Below are 21,381 nucleotides of genomic sequence, written 5' to 3' on the forward strand. Positions count from 1 at the left end.
TATCTCTTTTTGGTCCAACATTTTATGAATGCCGTGCTTGAAAACTTTTATTTCTGCCATCACTTCTTGATTATTATTATATGATTTCTGTTCACATCTGGTCTCAGCTCTTGATTATTATTATTTAACTTTTGATTATCTATCCTTATTTCTTGTACCAATTGCACTATCATATTATTATTGGTTACGTTATGGATACGAGTATTGGCTGTCCCTGCATCTCGTGATCAAATTCAAATTAACACATTCAATTTCTTCCACAGTTTGACTTGTGGCAACTAGCTCAGATTCATTAATGACATTCCTGTGAATAGTACCCTGATCATATCTGCTCCTGGCCATCGAGATTTAGCTTTATACTGATTTTCCTAAACTTCGTGCAAATGCCAGAATGATTACTTTACAAGAGCGTGCCCGATTCCCAACCCCCTATTTCCCAATCCGAGCTTGTGTTCCGTCTTTAATTACCTCTATACCAACGGGATGTAAAACACAGATCTTCCTTACTTGCTTCTCCTGATTAATGACGTCACTCTTCTAATTTTTGCCAACCATAGTAAACGAAACACGCACACCGCACATGCAATTTACATAACCGAAATAAAAGTTCACAATCTGTAGTTTTTCCTGTTCAACGTTGCTTGGAAACTCAACGTGCCGCTGAAAGTTTGAAGTTCACTCACCATTCATCAGTCCTGGCTAAGATCTGCGCTTCTCGTGCGCGCTTGCACTCCACGAGCACAGTTGCCCTATAATTGCGCTGTTCCGAATGGGTGTGTGAGTGAGACGGTTATGTGTCAAAGGCTACACACACGGGAAACTTAGGAATAGGTGTTTGCAACACACTGAAACTACTGTAATGCATACGCGCATTCCCTTCACGTGTTTAAGCCAAGTATTACGCACATTTATGCGGTCGGGAATGCTCAGTAGCAGCCAGGCTACACGTACATTTTACAATTAAGCGTCAGCAAGGAGCATTAGTGATGAAATCATAGGAGGTAACGTTGTGCAACCTTAGTAGGGACAAGGTCCGACTACTCGGGAGTAGGATCTTACAATCTGAGACAGTGTTACGAGACAAACTTCTGTCCGCAAACATTATGTCAGATCCGCCTAGCAACAGTGATATGAACGCCCATTGGCTGAAGGTTTGGATATTAATCATAAACTTGCGTCTGAGTAATACCAAATGTTATCATCTTAACGTAAAGAAAAGTATTACCTTCTCAGGAACATTCAAATCGTGAGCTACACCCATAATTTTTATATATGAAATTAGTAAATTCACTCATAGCGCTTTTGTTGTTTATGCCTGAGGTCACTTTCAGAACTCTAATAAATAATCAAATTAATTAATTTAATAACATTGACCTTAAGTTGCTGGTGTACCGTGAGTAGTTGGGGGAGTGTGAGTGATTTAAGTTTACAAAGTAATGACAAGTTTCACTAATCCTTTTGTAACTACAACTAGTTGATAAATCTTACACAAAAATGAAAAGCACACATCATAAAAGGGATGGTGTGTGGTTGACAAAGCATACTTTGGGGTGTAAGCTATACAAATTCTTTCCTGAAGTAATTCCTTTTACAACGCAATCTGGCTTTGTTTACATGACTCCACTGTGGGGCACAACTCTATTCAGATGGAATCAAGTACGACCAAGTACACCACAAACTGTGGTTCACTGGAGAACAGAGAGCTGTGAATATCATTTAACAGCCCTAGTCTTTCACCTTGATTCAGGCGACAGCAGAAAACGGTGCGCTGTGGGCGAGGAACGGCCCGCTGTGGCAGCTGTATTGGTCTGACGCGTCCACGAAAATTTGAAAACCACGCCGTCTGCCGTTCTGGTTATCAGAACGCGGGGAACTTTCCTATCAGAGCCGTGAAATCCCGGCAGATTTCAGTGTGAGGTGCACCCGTGCACTGGTCTGGCCAAACCAGTTAGCGTTTTGTCACGGTCCGTGCGGTTCCCCCCCGTCGGAGTTTCGAGTCCTCCCTCGGGAATGGATGTGTGTGGTGTCCATAGCGTAAGTTAGTTTACGTTAGATTAAGAAGAGTGTAAGCTTAGGTACCGATGACCTAAGCAGTTTGGTCCCGTAAGATCTTACCACAAATTTTACAAATAAGTTAGACTCACAAGCACAACAGTGCATGCTGGAATTGTCAAACGTCAGATGGCTGACTCAAGAGAAATAAGTTCACCCTCGTGACTCATGATATATCCAAGATGATAAACAGTTCCGCTGTCAGCACAGTTGGAAACTGTCGCTGGGTCTTGGAGTGCACCGCAAGATGCAGACCGCAAGTCTTACCCTCTAGTGAAAGACCTGAGTTCTGCGCCAGGGGAGGACCAGAAGACCAAAAATGCAAAGAACCACAACCACTGTCCACCATGCCTCAGTACGGGGGCTTAATTAGCAAAAATGAAACCGTCCCCAGATTGTCCGCTGGCAGGAGAGGCCGAGCGGTTCTAGGCGCTACAGTCTGGAACCGCGCGACCGCTACGGTCGCAGGTTTGAATTCTGCCACGGGCATGGATGTGTGTGATGTCCTTAGGTTAGTTAGGTATAAGTAGTTCTAAGTTCAACTTGACTAAAAGAAGGGACCGGTTGGTAGGACATGAACCATGGACCTTGCCGTTGGTGGGGAGGCTTGCGTGCCTCAGCGATACAGATGGCCGTACCGCAGGTGCAACCACAACGGAGGGGTATTTGTCGAGAGGCCAGACAAACGTGTGGTTCCTGAAGAGGGGCAGCAGCCTTTTCAGTAGTTGCAGGGGCAACAGTCTGGATGATTGACTGATCTGGCCTTTTAACACTTACCAAAACAGCCTTGCTGTGCTGGTACTGCGAACGGCTGAAAGCAAGGGGAGACTACAACCGTAATTTTTCCCGAGGGCATGCAGCTTTACTGCATGGTTAAATGATGATGGCGTCCTCTTGAGTAAAATATTCCGGAGGTAAAATAGTCCCTCACTTGGATCTCCGGGCGGGGACTACTCTAGAGGACGTCGTTATCAGGTGTACTCTCTTTCAAATTCTGAAGGTTGTTGTTGTTGTGGTCTTCAGTCCTGAGACTGGTTTGATGCAGCTCTCCATGCTACTCTATCCTGTGCAAGCTTCTTCATCTCCCAGTACCTACTGCAACCTACATCCTTCTGAATCTGCTTAGTGTATTCATCTCTTGGTCTCCCTCTACGATTTTTACCCTCCACGCTGCCCTCCAATGCTAAATTTGTGATCCCTTGACGCCTCAGAACATGACCTACCAACCGATCCCTTCTTCTTGTCAAGTTGTGACACAAACTCCTCCCCAATTCTATTCAATACCTCATCATTAGTTATGTGATCTAACCATCTAATCTTCAGCATGCTTCTGTAGCACCAAATTTTGAAAGCTTCTATTCTTTTCTTGTCCAAACTATTTATCGTCCATGTTTCACTTCCATACATGGCTACACTCCATACAAATACTTTCAGAAACGACTTCGTGACATTTAAATCTATACTCGATGTTAACAAATTTCTCTTCTTCAGAAACACTTTCCTTGCCATTGCCAGTCTACATTTTATATCCTCTCTACTTCGACCATCATCAGTTATTTTGCTCCCCAAATAGCAAAACTCATTTACTACTTTAAGTGTCTCATTTCCTAATCTAATTCACTCAGCATCACCCGACTTAATTTGACTACATTCTATTATCCTCGTTTTGCTTTTGTTGATGTTCATCTTATATCCTCCTTTCAAGACACTGTACATTCCGTTCAACTGCTCTTCCAAGTCCTTTACTGTCTCTGACAGAATTACAATGTCATCGGCAAACCTCTAAGTTTTTATTTCTTCTCCATGGATTTTAATACCTACTCTGAATTTTTCTTTTGTTTTATTTACTGCTTGCTAAATATACAGATTGAATAACATCGGGGATAGGCTACAACCCTGTCTCACTCCCTTCCCAATCACTGCTTCCCTTTCATGCCCCTCGACTCTTATAACTGCCTTCTGGTTTCCGTAAAAAATGTAAATAGCCTTTCATTCCCTGTATTTGACCCCTGCCACCTTCAGAATTTGAAAGAGAGTATTCCAGTCAACACTGTCAAAAGCTTTCTCTAAGTTTACAAATGCTAGAAACGTAGGTTTACCTGTTCTTAATCTAGCTTCTAAGATAAGTTGTAGGGTCAGTATTGCCTCACGTGTTCCAACATTTCTACAGAATCCAAACTGATCTTCCCCGAGGTCGGATTCTACCAGTTTTTCCATTCGTCTGTAAAGAATTCGCGTTAGTATTTTGCAGCTGTGACTTATTAAACTGATAGTTCGGTAATTTTCACATCTGTCACCACCTACTTTCTTTGGGATTGGAATTATTACATTCTTCTTGAAGTCTGTGGGTATTTCGCCTGTCTCATACATCTTGCTCACCAGATGGTAGAGTTTTGTCATGACTGGCTCTCCCAAGGCCATCAGTAGTTCTAATGGAATGTTGTCTACTCCAGGGGCCTTGTTTCGACTCAGGTCTTTCAGTGCTCTGTCAAACTCTTCTGAAGGTGGCAGGGGTAAAATACAGGGAGAGGAAGGCTATTTACAATTTGTACAGAAACCAGATGGCAGTTATAAGAGTCGAGGGGCATCAACGGGAATCATTGATTGGGAAGGGAGTGAGACAGGGTTGTAGCTTATCCCCGATGTTATTCAATCTGTATATTGAGCAAGCAATAAAGGAAACAAAAGAAAAATTCGGAGTAGGTATTAAAGTCCGTGGAGAAGAAATAAAAAGTTTGAGGTTCGCCGATGACATTGCAATTCTGTCAGACACGGCAAAGGACTTGGAAGAGCAGTTGAACGGAATGGACAGTGTCTTGAAAGAAGGATATAAGATGAACATCAACAAAAGCAAAACGACGATAATGGAATGTTGTCGAATTAAGTCGGCTGATGCTGAGGGAATTAGATTAGGAAATGAGACACTTAAAGTAGTAAAGGAGTTTTGCTACTCGTGCAGTAAAATAACTGATGATGGTCGAAGTAGAGAGGATATAAAGTGTAGACTGGCAATGGCAAGGAAAGCGTTTCTCAAGAAGGGAAATTTGTTAAAATCGAGTATAGATTTAAGTGTCAGAAAGTCGTTTCTGAAAGTATTTGTATGGAGTGTAACCATGTATGGAAGTGAAACATGGACGATAAATAGTTTGGACAAGAAGAGAATAGAAACTTTCGAAATGTGGTGCTACAGAAGAATGCTGAAGATTAGATGGGTAGATCACATAACTAATGAGGTATTGAATAGAATTGGGGAGAAGAGGAGTTTGTGGCACAACTTTACTAGAAGAAGGGACCGGTTGGTAGGACATGTTCTGCGACATCAATGGTTAACAAATCTAGTTTTGGAGGGCAGCATGGAGGGTAAAAATTGGAGACTAAGAGATGAATACACTAAGCAGATTCAGAAGGATGTAGGCTGCAGTAAGTACTGGAAGATGAAGAAGCTCGCACAGGATAGAATAGCATGGAGAGCTGCATCAAACCAGTCTCAGGACTGAAGACCACAACAACTACAAGTTCTAGGGGACTGATGACCTCAGAAGTTAAGTCCCATAGTGCTCAGAGCCATTTTTGAACCATATTGTCCAAACCAGTCAAACTATCCTCGACTCATCGAATCTCCCCTGTTGACTGTTGTGTTGGCCTGGTAGGCAATCCAGACACAGCACCGGGATTCCCATGCTGGTGGAGCAAGCCTCCACTTTGCATATCCTGGGAGGAGCCAATCAATGACCCCAAATCTCTCTTGTCTGAAAAAAAGGAGATTTTAGGCTAGGAAGGCATCGTTCTCACATTAGGCATGACCAGGTTTGGGCAAAAAAAAAACTTTCTAGATGGGATCACAGTCCCTAATTTATGGAGAGATCTAATTTTTCCAGGCGATCATTTCCGATTTCTGAAAGAGGGCTGTTAAGCTCCCCAGACAGTCATGCCCATGAAATGTATGTTTTTTTCCGTTTCCTGGCGCCAGGGGAGATGCAGTCTTGCCTTCACTAAACACGTACGCCAGGCACTCTGTCTGTATCGTCCCAGCTTCCAACATGAGAATGCTTATAGTTTTATGACTTTCCCACCATTTGCACAAAGGCTCAGTTCGCAGCAGTCTCTCTTAAATGGCTTCTTTCATCCACTTTCCGCCAACTGGCCGCCTTCGCGCGGACTGCCGCCTGACGCAAGTAAAGTGTTTTGCAAACCAGCACCCTCCTGTCCAGCCCTAAGCAGGTGGACGAGTGTGCTGTGGCCAAAAGTCCCTCTGAAGGTACGATCCACTGAGTGCTGCCTCCCAGAATCACCCACATAGCCTTGTTGCTGCTCTCAGAATTTAAGCCCCATTCCATCTCTCCGTCCCTTTTTTCTGTTACCTCCATGATGGACCCTCGGGTAAAGGTTCTCTACACGTTGCAGGTACTGTTATAAGAACTTTCTGCTCACAATTTACTCATGTATAAAAGTCATAAACCAAACGTAGTACTGGAGAACATCGAGATCATGACCTAAAATATGAATTTTAATCTGACTGACAATGTCGTTAAAGTGAGAGAGAGGTGTACCTGTTCTCAAACTTATATTTAATTACGGTAAACAAATGCATTTTTTCCAGTCTATCAACGTAGTTAATCTTTAACGTACTTTTGCCTCCATAAGTCTCAGGAACTATCACTATCCTCGAAGACTATGGTGTACAAAATACTTCCATGCTATACAAAGGACTGTCAATGACGACCCTTACACACCAAATGCACAACTACTCGCAATTTAAAAGCTGCAATAACGTATCTATAATCGTGTGCCAGAGATAGTTATCTATTCTTCCTCTGGATTTCAGGCTGATACCGACTAGCCATGACATGAAAGAAATAGGAAGCAAACACTGCACTTATAAATAATGTCCTATGTGAGGGTGCAGGCTCCTCACAGTGCTTTCCAATAAAAGCCATTGTTTTGGTTTCTGTGCTGAAATTTAACAATCATATTGGTAATACGTTTTGTTCAATTCATGAAAATTTGTTTTCAAGACATTTTCTTTTCTTGAAAGCAGAGTAAGGCAGTCAGTGCAAAGAAGGTCTTCTAAAGTGGCATCGTTTAGGTGTATCCCAGTGTTTAATTTAAAACTTCATCTGCAAACAGCGTCATCGATGTAAATAGCAAACAGGATAGGGGATATATCACATTCACCGGTAATCCATCGAGGACAGTGGGACAACAGCCGGACATGAAGTACTTGTACAATGATAACTGAAACCGAGACTTGCATTGTAATCCAACATTATTTATTCAAAACATGGTACCAGTTTCGATGCTTTTGGGCGTAGAAACTGATAACGTATTTTGAGTAAACGACGCTGGATTACAACTTTCATTATTCAACTGAATCACATACATTCTCGTTCCTTTCTTCGACGAATGAGTCTGACAGTTTTACACCTAGATCTCACACAAATAATTTTTTCGTCCATGCTTGAAATGCAATTATTTGATCTATTATCTACTACTACTTTATAACTTTTCACAGTTTTTGTTACAACATTATCAATGGTTTTCTTAGAATCTAAAGATATTTACTGTTTTTCTTTATTAACTCTAGTTGTTTTTCAATATAAAGTAAAAATAGTAATACACTTCTATCATCTGTGAAAAGTGTAAAATCATCATCTCTTAACAATACTAATGGAAGATCACTGATGTACGTCACAAGCAACAGACGAATCAAATCAGGAAAATCTTTTGAAATCGGAGAGCAGATTAATGGAAATACTATCCAATGAATACTAGTCATTCTGAAACGAGATATTGTTACAGCTGTAACCTAGTGTCTTGTAGTTACACACTACCCTAAGTAGACTGTTACCATACACTTTATTTTAAGAAGTTTGTACTTCAAGTGATATCTTGTGTCAGTTATAACGATCATTTCTTCCAGAATGATATTTTCACTCTACAGCGGAGTGTGCGCTGATATGAAACTTCCTGGCAGATTAAAACTGTGGAAGGTAGGAGACGAGGTACTGGCGGAATTAAAGCTGTGAGGAGGGGGCGTGAGTCGTGCTTGGGTAGCTCAGTCGGTAGAGCGCTTGCCCGCGAAAGGCAAAGGACCCCAGTTCGAATCTCGGTCCGGCACACAGTTTTGATCATTTCTTGTTTATATTAACGGGTAGCTGATATTTTTGGTGCCACTAAAATTTACAGGAGAACCGCTGTCCACTCTCGCTGGCGTTCGTACCCGTCGTGGAACCGCCATCGGACTCTGCGGTGATCGTTGAGCCTCCAGCAGACATTCTGAGGACCGGCAGTTACAACCAGGTGCCCATAATTGTGGGCGTCACTTCCGCAGAAGGCACCGTCGTACCCACCTGTAAGTAACATGATCTGTGCGCATTCCCTGCTATACTTCGTCTACTTGGATCAAATATGATTCACATGCAACTTTTGTAGTGGTTACATCTATACATTATACTGTGGTGAGGATGGGGGGGGAGGGGGGTTCTATTGTCTTCTTCGTTATTCTGATTACCATGTTTTGATTCAGGTCCAGATGGAACCCCAATTCGGTTTCATAGAAAATATTCTGCCGCATTAGCCCCTTACTTAGCTTTCATTTATCGTTAATCTCTCGCCCACAAAAAAATCCCGAGCGACTGGAAAAAAGGTAGGTGACCCCTGTGTATAACAAAGGTAAAACAATGCACTCGCATAATCACGGACCAATATCCTTTGGTTTGCTGCAGAATTATTGAACGCTTTGTTAGAATACAATAAATTTCCTTGAGACATAAAAGCTTCTGTCCACAAATCAGCACTGATTCAGAAATCATCGCTCGTGCGAAACTCAGCTTGCCACTTTTCTCACATGATTTCCTACAAACCAAGGATGGAGAACAACAGGCAGATGCCATGTTCCCAGATTTCCGGAAAGCGTTTGACACGGTGCCTCACTGCAGACACTGACGAAGGCCCGAGTATTTGGAATAGGTTCCTAGATACGTGAGTGGCTCGAAGCCTCTTTAAGTAATACAACCCACTGCGTTGTCCTCGACGGCGTGTGTTCATCAGTGGAAGTGTAATGGGACTGCTCTTATCCGCTATATATATAACGTTGCAAAGCGAATGAGCACATGATGTTGGTAGTAGGGAGGACGAATGCTCGACTTCATTTTATTGGGAGAATTTTGGGAAAGTGTAGCGCATCTATAAAGGAAACGGCACGTAGAATGCTAGTGCATCCCATCCTTGACTACTGAGCGAGTTTGTGGGATCTCCACAAGGTCGTATTAAAGGAAGATATCGAAGCAATTCAGAGGAGTGCTGTCAGATCTTTGAAAAGCAGGTTCGATCAGCACTCGTGAATCATGGAGATGCTTCGGAAACAACGCTCTTTTCGCGAGGCACTATTGCGGAAATAAGAGAACCAGCATTTGAGGCCGACTGCAGATAGATTCTACCACCATCAACGTGCGTTTCGCGTAAGGACCACGAAGATAAGACGAAAGAAATTAGGGGTCATAACTGTCGTTATTCCCTCGTTCTATTTGCGAGTGGAACAGGAACGGAAATTAATAGTAATGGTACGTGGTACCCTCCGCCCTGCACCGCACAGTGGCTTGAGGAGTTTGTATCTAATTGTAGTTGTTAAAGTACTCGGTTCACAATAATGTTCGATTATTGCACATTCCTGAACAAAGCTAAACTCTGACCCACGTGGATACTGGTCGTCACAGCTGCGTTAGATGCCAAAATGGAGAGTGGGGCATGGAAAGTTTAAGGTCATTAACGACCGTCATGGGGCAGATCATAACATTTTTCATTTCTTATCCTGTTGATGTCCGCCCCGATAGCTGAGTCGTCAGCGTGGCGGTCTGTCACGCCACGGAGCCCGGGCTCGATTCCAGGCCGGGTCGGAGATTTTCTCCGCTCACGGACTGGGTGTCGTGTTGTCCTCGTTATCATTTCATCATCAGTGGAAGGCAACAGGAAATCACCACTGAAATCACTTCCCTAGACGCTCATGCGGTGGACCTCTCTGACGAGACTTCCCCCTTGACAAGACACACAAAGTTTTTTTTTTTTTTTTTATCCTGTCGATGTTTGTGTACGTTGGCTGTGATGAATCTTCGTGTAGTATTGACAAGGCAAGGAAAAAGATGAACGAAAATAATTAGATGCCAGTACAGACTAGATCTCTACAAACTCCCAATAGACCACCAGAATAACGTGTCAATCTAACATTGATAGTTCGGGAATTTAAAGAAACATGTAAGTGCACGCCACAGGAAGCAGAAACTGTTGACACATAGTACTGTAGAAGCTGCTGGACGCACATTTTATGGACTTGTAGCGTGCAGAATCCGGTTGCTACTGCAGAGCTGTTTGTTTGTTCTAGTGACCGAAGCAAAGATCGCGGACTTGAAGGAGAACTTCACAATGCTGATCGGCTCCCAGCTGCCGCTGCCCACGGAGGAACAGCGGACTCGTGCGGCGGAACAGCTGGAGCAATTCTACTTCGGGGACGAGGGCTTCTCCACGGACGACATGCAAGCCGTTATTGATGTAAGTATATGCCTTTCGCCACTCTACTGTAGCAGGTAAATCTTCCAAGGGCGTGCTGAGATGACGTCAGTCTCAGAATCGATTTGAAAGGCATGCTTGGTTTGCCCACTTGGAAGAACCATATCCTCAACAACAAGTTGAGGTTCTAGCTTTCTGAAAAGAAAAGAGATAATGTTTCAAAGGCGTTGCGTGTTTATCTCTACCTGAGGATCATCTTGTTTGGATTGGTTTGGATTGTAACATAGGAGGTACTCATTAAATCGATAATCATTAAATGGGGTTTATTGATGGTGTCGTGAGAAAATACAAAATAAAAAGCTTGTGCTTCCTTAATTCTACTATCTTATATGTAATATAATAATACCAGTAATACATGACGGACCCTCATCATTCTGAGTCTCCATAGGGAACTCAAAGACTGACTAAATTACTGTGTAACTCAGTACTTTTAAAAGGTATTCAAGAATTTTTATTACAAAATGAGTAAAACATTATCCGAGTTAGAAAGTCCCAGAATATTTTTAAAAGGGGCAACCATCATTTGTCATTACAATAACAAAAATCCATCGAAGTTTCTCGGTCCCGTGTTAGTTGTAGACAATAACCATCAAACTCATTGCTACATCCAACACAAACGATTGTAAACAGGAATTATCTTTCCTGTATAATATTTAATCTATATCACTTTTTAACTTGGAAAAGCATATTCCTAACGAATGATACTGTTAAAATCTCGTTGATAGAATTAGGTTAAAAATGGTACAGTCTTGTTTAAAATTCCAAGTTCTTCCAGTCAAAAGTTGTGACGCAATAAAATTATCCATATCTGCTATTGCTTATTTATCATTAACCACGAAATCATTCAATGTCTGTCATCTTCTAACAAGTCCACTCCTCCGCCACTCCAAACGGATTTGGGATCGATTGCCGTGACAGGTCTGACATTAGTAACAAACTGTCTGACTTCTCTTTATTCTCATTGAAGTCTGAACGGTGAGCACCGGATGTAAAAGGGTCATACTGAATCGTAGTAGAATAAAAGGTTAATCCCTAGTATATTTCATCTTCATGACAAAAGCACGCAATAGAAACGAATGAGACTGCATACGGTGACGAGCGATTCTATTGTGATTCAATACATGTATCGGATTTTAGTGCATCTCTCGGATACTTCTGCAGTGGGAGAGTCTTTCAGTTATTTATTACATAAAATTTCAGTTCAGTATAAAGGACCACCTTATCAGGGGTAAATCTTAGATTATTATGTTTTTCTATAAACATGAAAAGGCGTCCATGTTGTATAAATTAATTAAATTGACGAGTAAGAACACTTCTCGATAGTAGGTGGGATAAGATGTCATTTCCTCTGGAGAGAAGAAAGCTCCAAGATTATCATGCCCGTTAAGAATTTAAATATCCCGTTAATGCCTGTTCAAGGGAAGTATCACCATGCATGTGTGGGTTCGTTCTATTTAGAGTACGAGAGGCTACTACGAATAGATAATGGACTCAGACCAACTCAAATCAGCTAATTTCGTTACTTACTAACTCCTGTTACTTACTAACTTCCTGTTCAAGGGAAGTATCACCATGCATGTGTGGGTTCGTTCTATTTAGAGTACGAGAGGCTACTACGAATAGATAATGGACTCAGACCAACTCAAATCAGCTAATTTCGTTACTTACTAACTCCTTGGCGCTACAGCCCATGTAGGGCCTTGGCCTCTCTGATGATTACACCCCAATTCTGACGATTTTCTGCTCGTTTTCTCCATCTCCTGACTCCAATCTTTCTCAAACCTTTCCCATATCCTTCAGCCGTCGTTTCCGGGGTCTTCCTTGGCTCCTTTTGCGACCTGGATTTCCTGTGTAAACCATTTTGACAGCTCGATCCTCCGACATTCGCTCTACTTGCCCCAGCCATCTCAATTTGTTACAATTAATTTCAGTCACCAAGTCAGGATTTCTGTACAGTTCTTCCAATTCTTTGTTTGTCCTTATCCTCCACTGCCCCGCCTCATACATGGCTCCAAAAATGTTTCTTAATGTTTTCCTTTCCCATCTTCTCAAGAGCTCTTCTTCTGCTACAGTCATTGTCCATGTTTCTGAGGCATAAATTGCCACAGGTCTTATGACTTTTCGATAGACAGTTACCTTCGATTTTCTACTCAGGCTAAGTTACTGAAGGATCTTGATCAGGGCCCAGTGAGCTCTGTTTCCTGCTGTCAATCTCCACCCTTCGCATCAATCTCTCCGACACTATGTTGAAGAGTAGCGTGAACAATACCTCACCCTGTCTTAACCCTTGGTTGTCCTAAAATTCTTTAGAAAGTTTTCCTTCTACTTTTACCTGGCATTTTGTGTTCGTGAGTGTCATTTGTACCAGTCTGGTAAGTTTGCTTGGAAATTCCGTTAATGTATCGTATAGTTTTTTTTTTCCTTTTAGCACTATCATAGTCCTGTTTAAAGTCTACAGAAAGCTGGTGTACATCCACATCCACATTTTTCCACGGTTGGTCAGCCTGTTTAATTTTCTTCCAGCATTTCTCTTTCTGTAGTGACATTCAGCAGCTTACTGAAATATTCGGCCCATCGGTCTTGAACCTGTTCTTCTCCTCCTATAAAATTTCCTTCTTTGTCTCTGCAGAATACCGTACGTGGCTGGAAGCCTTTCTTCAGTTCCTGAACTCTCTTGTAGAATTTTCTTACTTCTTGATCATTATACTCTTCTTATAGCTCCGTAATCAATCTCCTCTCTAATTCTCGTTTCTTTCTTTTGCAAATCCTATCTGTCTCTTTCCTTCTTTGCTTTTCTTCATGACTTCATCTGTATTATATCTGTTTATTATTTTCTTCCTTGCCTCATTTCTCTCTTCCACTGCCTTTTTACAGTCTTCATCGTACAATCCTGCCCTTTCTTCTAAACCTAAAACTTCTTCTGCAGTTTCTTGTAGAACCTCTTTAATCATATTCCACTTCTCTTCGATGCTTTCCAGAGCTTGGCTTTGTTTAACCTCACGCTTCTTCTGCAGTTCTGTTTCATACTTTTCGGATCCTCCCTTCTCTTTCAATTTGGAAACATTGTATCTTCGTGGAGCTTTTCTCTTCCCTCTGGATGTACAGACGGCTATGCGTTGTCTGTATTTCACTCTTACCATATAAAGATCCGAATCGCAGTCATCCCCCCTGCAGCTATCAATTTCAAAGATGTCAGACGCATGTCCCCTGTCGAATACCACATGGTCAATTTGATTAAAAGTAGTGCCATCTGGCGAGCGCCATGTGGCTTTCCTTATGTTCTTTCCTTGGAGCCATGTACTATTCACTACCACTGCATTGCCCGTGGCAAATTCTTTGTCCATTTTTATTCGACACCTCACGCATGCTCTCATTTCCTACTGTTTCTCTAAAGGCTTCTTCTCTTCCCGCTTTTGCATTGAAGTCACCCATCACTATTTTTACAGCATCCTTTGGTATGCCTTCTAATTCCTGTTCCAGTCGACCATAAAACTAATCTTTCACTTCATCCTCATCATCTTCTGTGGGTGCAAACACACATACTAGAGTGACGTTGAAACGTGGGCCTTCATACTCAAAGTACACATCCTTTCATTTATAGGGTTAAAATTTGACTACTGCTTTATACTTATTGTCTACAAGAAAGCCAGTACCACCTACGATACCACTGTCTCCTCCACTATACACATTTGTGTAATTACCACTTCTTATGATACCATCTCATTTCCATCTGACTTCTTAAATTGCTGCTACTCCTATACGGTATTTCTCCATCTCTTGTTTGAGTCCATGTGGAGCCCCTGGTTTGTTCAAAGTTCTTACATTCCAAGTAGCAAAGTATACATCATTTTTCCGTTTATGGTGTCCTTTTCCTTCATCAGTATCATCTGTCCAGCTGCTCCTATCTTCGAGTTTCGTAACAAGATGTTTTTTTCCGATATGGAGTTGTTAGACCCATGATCAACCACAAACCTGGAGGGCCTGGATCTGTACCGGGTTTACTCCCTTAGGGAGACTGTCTTCACCACGCCTCTAGAGACCTCCCTGCCCTATGTTGTAGGAAATTGAAAATGATACTGAAAAAGGATGGGCTTAGGGTAGGATAGGACCTAGAACACTGGTTATCGATAGGACGTTGTTGGGCAAACTTCGTCTGACTCCTTCCCTTTGGCCTGTCCGACATGGGTGACCCTGCTGGTAGCTATGCTACCGCCGGCGTAGCCCTCCGGATCCAGAGCACGTAAACCTCCTCGCCCGCACGGACTGCCTTGAGGCGGTGTCCCCTGACGAGGAGCTAAGTGCATTAACTCCAGTAAAATTCATTACAAGAGCTTGACATTATTGATATTGATAATCACTATGCTCTTAGAATCGAGTTCTCTCTGGTAAAAGGAATTATTGATCATAATACACAGATTTGTCGACACGTGGACTCCAGCACCACGCAAAGGATGGACGTGATTCTACTAAACGTTTTGCTTCTAGAAAGATACTGAACAGCCCGCTCATGAATCATAATGGTGAACCTCGCTTAAGATGATGGAAACAAGAAATAGTAATCTGAACACAAGATTACTATGAAGCACCCATGGGGCGTTCTTTCATAAAAGATACAAGGTCCGCTCCGCTACTAGAACTTGGTTGCCTTTAAGCATTTCGTTTAATTATCACTCCGATAAACTAACAGCACTGGCTAACTGAGTCAAGACGAGGAAGTTATCGACAGATAGAATGAAGAAAAAAAACACAAAATCTTAATTTGCACACGAATCTATTGGTTTTCTGCGGGAATATTATTGTTCAGCAACTGAAAATTGAAGTGCTGATACTTTCAAATTCAACAACACCATAACTCACATAACGCAACCCGACTTTTATACTAAGGCCATTTTCCAAGCGAACAACAACCCTCATACGTCGGAGTCTGCAGGAAGAGAGCTGCAAAAAAACATCTTCCGCCAGTCCGTTGAGGAAACGTCCTCGCTTTTTTCTCAAGGGAAAGGTATGACGCCCCTAGGCTAGCCAGTCGAGTGAAACGGAAAACTGGGAAAGCTTGCAATCCGCTTGGACATCTCTAGAGCTCAAACTGAGAGGAAAGGAGCGTAAACCGGAAGGTTGGAGTGCATACTTCTTTGATGGACTCTGAACATTCAAAAATATACACCCATGCTTCCATATCATGCATATAAACAAATCAGGGTCTAGTAATGGAAATGAAGAAGCTGCTGATCCCAACAGAAAATAAAACAAAACGAATCATTGCACTCTTCTCCTAAGCACCGGCATATGCTGAAGATATGATAGTGAGAGCAATCAAACAGTGCCACTAAAACGTGATGAAATCATAAAATTATGGGAAGCCATTTAAGTACAGTAATCTCCTTATCAGGGCTTTGACATCACTTACATATTACGACGAGTTTATGTTGCCCACATTTTTGTCCTCACTTGTTTACTACATCCTCCACCTAAATAGATTCTTCAGCAGTGTTCCAACTGTCATCACCTTTTCTCCTTTAAGGATATGATTTTATCTATTGCCGAAGTCAGGATTTTCAGACTACTGTCTAACTAAGATTAAGATAAAACAGCCACAGGTCACAAACTGTTTAATTTGCTATAACTGGTTTCGATTCTCTGACGCGAGCACCGTCAGATTAACCTGGACACAACAGGATTAAAAGTACGGATCAGTAAAACAGTCAAACACCAGTGGCCGTTTTATCTGAATACTATTACAACGGTCGCTATGTCCTTGGTAGGCCATGCCTGCGTTTGCTACTATAAAACTTAAAGACTGCTGAGAGTGTCGAGATAATGCATTGGTTTTAATCCAAAAGATTACCTTCTTATTAAAGACCAAAATTAAAAACTTAGGTGTATGTTTTTGTGCCTATATGTTAGGACAGTTTGTAGCCGTGGGATGTATGTTGTAAACAATAGTGGTAAATGTATATTGCGATACATTCCTCCAGAGTCGTCAGATCATTAACAAAGTTAGAAATGATACACGTGCTACAAAAAAAAATGCGATAAGGCTAGTACGAAAACTCTTTTCGTCAAAACAGAATTGTAAGTTAAAATGGCATGGCGAAAGCACGATTCGTCCCACCTTACAAACTTCATTTCTTTTACTGTAATAATATTTTCATTTCACTTACTGGAAGAGCATGAATTTACAACTATCAAGGGTTTTGTTAACGACGCTGACACATTAATATAGGAACCGGAAAGTGAAGGCAGCTGAAGAATGACAACATTCTCAGCGAGTTCAGGTGGCGACGAACGACCACAGAATCAATCTCAACTCATATTTACCATTTGAAAATAGTTAGAGGTACCGCGAAAGTCAAACAAAGCATTATGTTTCCTATTCTTAGTAAAGAAAACACACTATAAAGGCTGTTAGGGTTAGACTGTGTTTCATATGCCGAAAATGCGCTTATTTTTTTGTCTTTCTTGTTTACATCAGTACATGTTGCCCATTGCTTTCCCAGTGAGTGTGATTGTGGAAGCTCTGCATTTCATTCATCTGGGGTTGCTATAACCGTTTCCTTCGAAGAGACGATGATAAGTCATTTGCGGTCCGTCAACGACAACGTCATCAGAGGTGGTCATAAGGAAGAATTCTGTACAGATCCTTCAGGAAATCGATCGCGTCCTTTTCAAAGGAATTATCGCAGTATTCATTTTCAATCATTTTGAAATATCACGGAAAACGTAAGCATGGATGACCGGGTGGAAATTCGGGGCGCTTCTTCTCACTAGTGCCAATTAAGCTGCTTAAGCACTCCCAATAAGCTGTGTTTCCCCTATAGTGGTATTGTAAGACGGTTCAAATGGCAAAAATTTTATATGCTTGTTGCGAAACACTATCAGGACAGACGTCTCAAGTGCTACTTCGTATGTGTTGATGCAATTATCTGCTATCTCCCAAGTAGTTCTACAATGTAACTGTTTATTTGCAGCTGTTTTCAGACTTGTACTTCATTCAATCAGCGGACTCCTTTGCTAGGACCGTAGCCAACTCCAACAGCCTACCCGTTCACTTCTATTTCTTCGAGTACAATGGAACTGGCTCTACGGATTATGGTATGTGTTTGTCATGAGACGTTACTGTTGCATGTAAATATATTATGTTCCTGAGAAGCATAATGATTACATTTAGTGTGGTATTAATGACGTCCAAAGTATTACCGAAAATTTCGTAGTTCTGATAAACAATTTATTGCAAGGTGTACTTCCTTGTGTGCAGTCTTACTCTTACAACGTGTCACATAATCCTAATCCAGAATAACTTTAATTACTGGGTAATACTGCTAGTTGTCTAGATCTATAACATTTTCCTTTCAATGTGACGTATTACTCAGTACATAGTTGTCAGTTTCGTTGCTTCGAATTTCATAAAGCAATATAGCAGAGACTGAACCTAAACAACTGTCAGCCAGTTACTTTAGATTATGCTATACACAAGCATATAAAGGATGAGTCTCTCTATCGTTTCAAAACCTCCGAAGCAACGAAACATTTCAATATAAATAAAATAAAAGGTGGTAATGTTCCAGAATGCTGCTGTAATTGTTGCTAGACGTTTTAGATTAGCAATAGGCCTGTTTCGGCATAATCGTCCTCTTCAGGTTATCTGCAACTAAATACGTTAAAATAGTAACATTATAACAAATAACAATTTTATTTTACTGTGTGCTAGTACTTACTTCTACATTGTAACGTGGCGCAGTCGTATTATAATCTTACTGTTGCGTAGGTCGTTTCCAACTAAAGCCAAGTTTTTAAATATCTGTCTTAATGTCTGTTAATTTACGGTGTTCGCAGATGTAAGCTACGCCTTTTATCGTTTGTATATACTATTGTGATTTGCAACTAATCCAGCGATGCTGTATGGTTACAATTTGTTTATTCATTTGTAATTATCTATGGCGTGGTATTATAATCTTTGTTACGTTTTTGTAGTGTGTATAAAAGCTCTGTTTTCGTTTTATTACAACTAACCCCAATCGAGCTGTACGATTTCAATCAAGTTATCTGGAAAAATTTTATGTTTTAGGTCCGTTTGTTCGTTTAATATTTTATCAGTGTCCGTATGTGAGTGTATAAAGATTTCGATTCCTTCCAAAACACAATGAAAATCTTACATATAACACCAAGGGAATTAAAATGAACACTACTAACACAGTTCATCTTTTGCTTTCTTTTCTAATAGAATATTGGCAAAATGAATACTTGGGCAATACTGTGTTTGTCAACTAGTAGTATAGATATGCTTGAGTCTTGGTTTTTTTTTATAATGTGCATGAAAGATTACAGAAAAATATTTTTTACTGTCAGTTGTAAGACGAAACATTTGTTTTCTTATTGCCAGAGTTGATTAAACATACCTAGAGGTTGAACTCTGTTGTGGCCAGCTGTAGTGAAATTCCTCTTACAATGAAGTGTAATGTTCATTGGTAAATGAAGAATTGATATTTGTACGGAAAAACCACAAGCATGCTCCACACTGTCATGCACACGCTCCCTACCGCAACACCAGTAAACTTTCATGTCAACTGGCCCTGGCCACGGAAATCTGCCTATTATATTCCCAACTATGTTTGTTGTACAAATGTTTTGCAGGTATGAAGCATGCAGGGGAAACTCCGTATCTCTTTCCGAGCAACTCATCGGGACCAGACACGGACCCCAATTCCAACGATGGGCAGGTGGCAGACCTGTTGACAACTCTGTGGACCAATTTCCCCAAATACAGGTAAGGCATGGCAATAAGAATTCTACTTATTTAATTTTGTCGAGCAATAGCTTCCAAAATTAAAAATTACTTGAAAAGTTTGTCAAGTAGTGGTATTTAAAATATTATCCTGAATATATCATAAATTGTATACCAATAAACGCATAATAATCAATAATAATGATGCTTAGTCGCTGGAAACGAAACGTATGTTGTAGTAACAAGTGAAATGATCAGGTAGTTTAGAAGATATTCTGGCAGCCATGTTTTGAACAAATGCCTTCACTAACAACTTTTATTGATTTGAAATCTTTGGTTCTCTCTGTTGATCTCAGTTATGTGTATGACACATTCTAGAGAGATGAGCTGACATACAAACAGGTAATTTTATTTACCCTTTTATCTCAGGGTCTAGTCCAAGCTTGTGTTTGTCCTAATGTGACTACTTGGAAGGCTTACGCGTAAGGTATTTTGAAGGTAATGGTCCCGATTTGCGTTTGGTATGAGTGTGTGTATGGTATGGTTCAAATGGCTCTAAGCACTATGGGACTTAACATCCGAAGTCATCAGTCCCCTAGACTTAGAACTACTTAAACCTGACTAACCTAAGGACATCACACACATCCAGGCCGGAGGCAGAATTTGAACCTGCGACCGTAGCAGCAGGACGGTTCCGAACTGAAGCGCCTAAAACCGCTCGGCCACAGCGGTCGGCTGTATGGTATGGAGTTTGCGTTGTTGATTGCCGTGGAAAAAGAAGGGAGAGTTTGAAAAGTCATGTCGGCACATAACTTAATCGTCTCAGAAAGCACCAGGAGGGCCGCCGAAAGTAACACTGTCATTGGAGGGGTTATCGAAAGTAGATCACCATCAAGCAATGCAGCTTTGCTCTTTTTGATGGTTATAGCCGTTTCACTATATTGAATTACTCAGAACGTTAAAAATCAATGTCGCCTTTTACCAATATTTTTTCCTACACAATTAGCTGATTTCAGAAAGTGGTCATTATGAGTTGCTTCATAAATTAAATGTGTGCACTTGAGAGCGTTGTGATTCAGTGAAACCTACAAGTATACTCTGATGAGTGGAATGATTTCATCATAGGAACTCCAGATACGTCCAGAATCTATGGTCAGAAATTGTTGCCATAAACACCAGAAGGGGAAGCTATTAAACATCTAGCGATTCTTACTGTATGCAACTGACATTGAACTTCCATTGCTGCTTGTGGCAAGAATACGACTTCACGATGCGAGGTGTCTTCCTTTAATCCCGCAGCATCCAGTGTACTCTCAGATAATCAGATTCTGCCTCTTTCGCGGTAAGGATGATACTGTTATGATACTGTTAATCATTGCATTATGCCGTACCGTAAAAAATTTCGTTTCCTTTCCGACACACTTAAGAATTAAGTGCATATGTCGAAGTTCAAGGAGAGCAGCGTTATTGTACGTTTTACCTCCCACAAGTATGTACAATTTATCACACTGCTGTTTTTCGTATTCCAGTGATCCGGCGCCATCCGGAAGTCCAGTGGTGTGGGAAACGTTGACGGCGAATGCTTCCAACTATCTGGATATGCAACTGGAGTTTACAACACGTCAGGACGTCCTCAAGGAACGGATGGATTTCTGGAGAGATATACTAGCTTCTTAAAGAGCTGAATGCTGTGATATTCTTTGTTATGTTCCGCACACTTCAAAATAAATTTTAATGCGTTTAGTTTGAAAACAACATTTAATCACAATGTCAGTCTGAGTTTGATTTCAAGTTCTGACCCACAGTTTCTCATTTAAAGTTTTTAGATGTGGATGGTTCCAGTGGTGATTTGTCGTTTGTGGTCCAGCATGATATAGTAAGTACGTTTCCGTGCTAAATGAAGTGACCAGTTTTTTTTTCATATTCCCAGTCCTACATCTGCGTTCTCTCATAGAAAGATCACACACTAACTATTCAAGTATTTTTTATGAAAATTATTTGTAGTAATTAATATATTTTCCTTGCAAAAAATATGAAGTTACACA

At 41.1% G+C, this 21,381-nt stretch overlaps 1 protein-coding gene across 1 annotated transcript in view; it reads left to right on the top strand.

Annotated features, from left to right (window-relative positions):
• LOC126198494 (juvenile hormone esterase-like) overlaps window positions 1-21,080 on the top strand; it is a 78,148-nt gene extending 57,068 nt beyond the window's left edge. Inside the window, exons 6-10 of the mRNA XM_049934869.1 lie at window positions 8,239-8,404; window positions 10,430-10,596; window positions 17,583-17,706; window positions 19,246-19,378; window positions 20,866-21,080. Of these exons, the coding sequence (XP_049790826.1) occupies window positions 8,239-8,404; window positions 10,430-10,596; window positions 17,583-17,706; window positions 19,246-19,378; window positions 20,866-21,013 (738 nt within the window). The 3' untranslated portion in view covers window positions 21,014-21,080. The remainder of the gene's footprint in view (window positions 1-8,238; window positions 8,405-10,429; window positions 10,597-17,582; window positions 17,707-19,245; window positions 19,379-20,865) is intronic.
• The last annotated feature ends 301 nt before the right edge of the window (window positions 21,081-21,381 follow it).

The sequence above is a fragment of the Schistocerca nitens genome, chromosome 8, assembly GCF_023898315.1.
Source record: "Schistocerca nitens isolate TAMUIC-IGC-003100 chromosome 8, iqSchNite1.1, whole genome shotgun sequence".
NCBI lineage: Eukaryota > Metazoa > Arthropoda > Insecta > Orthoptera > Acrididae > Schistocerca > Schistocerca nitens.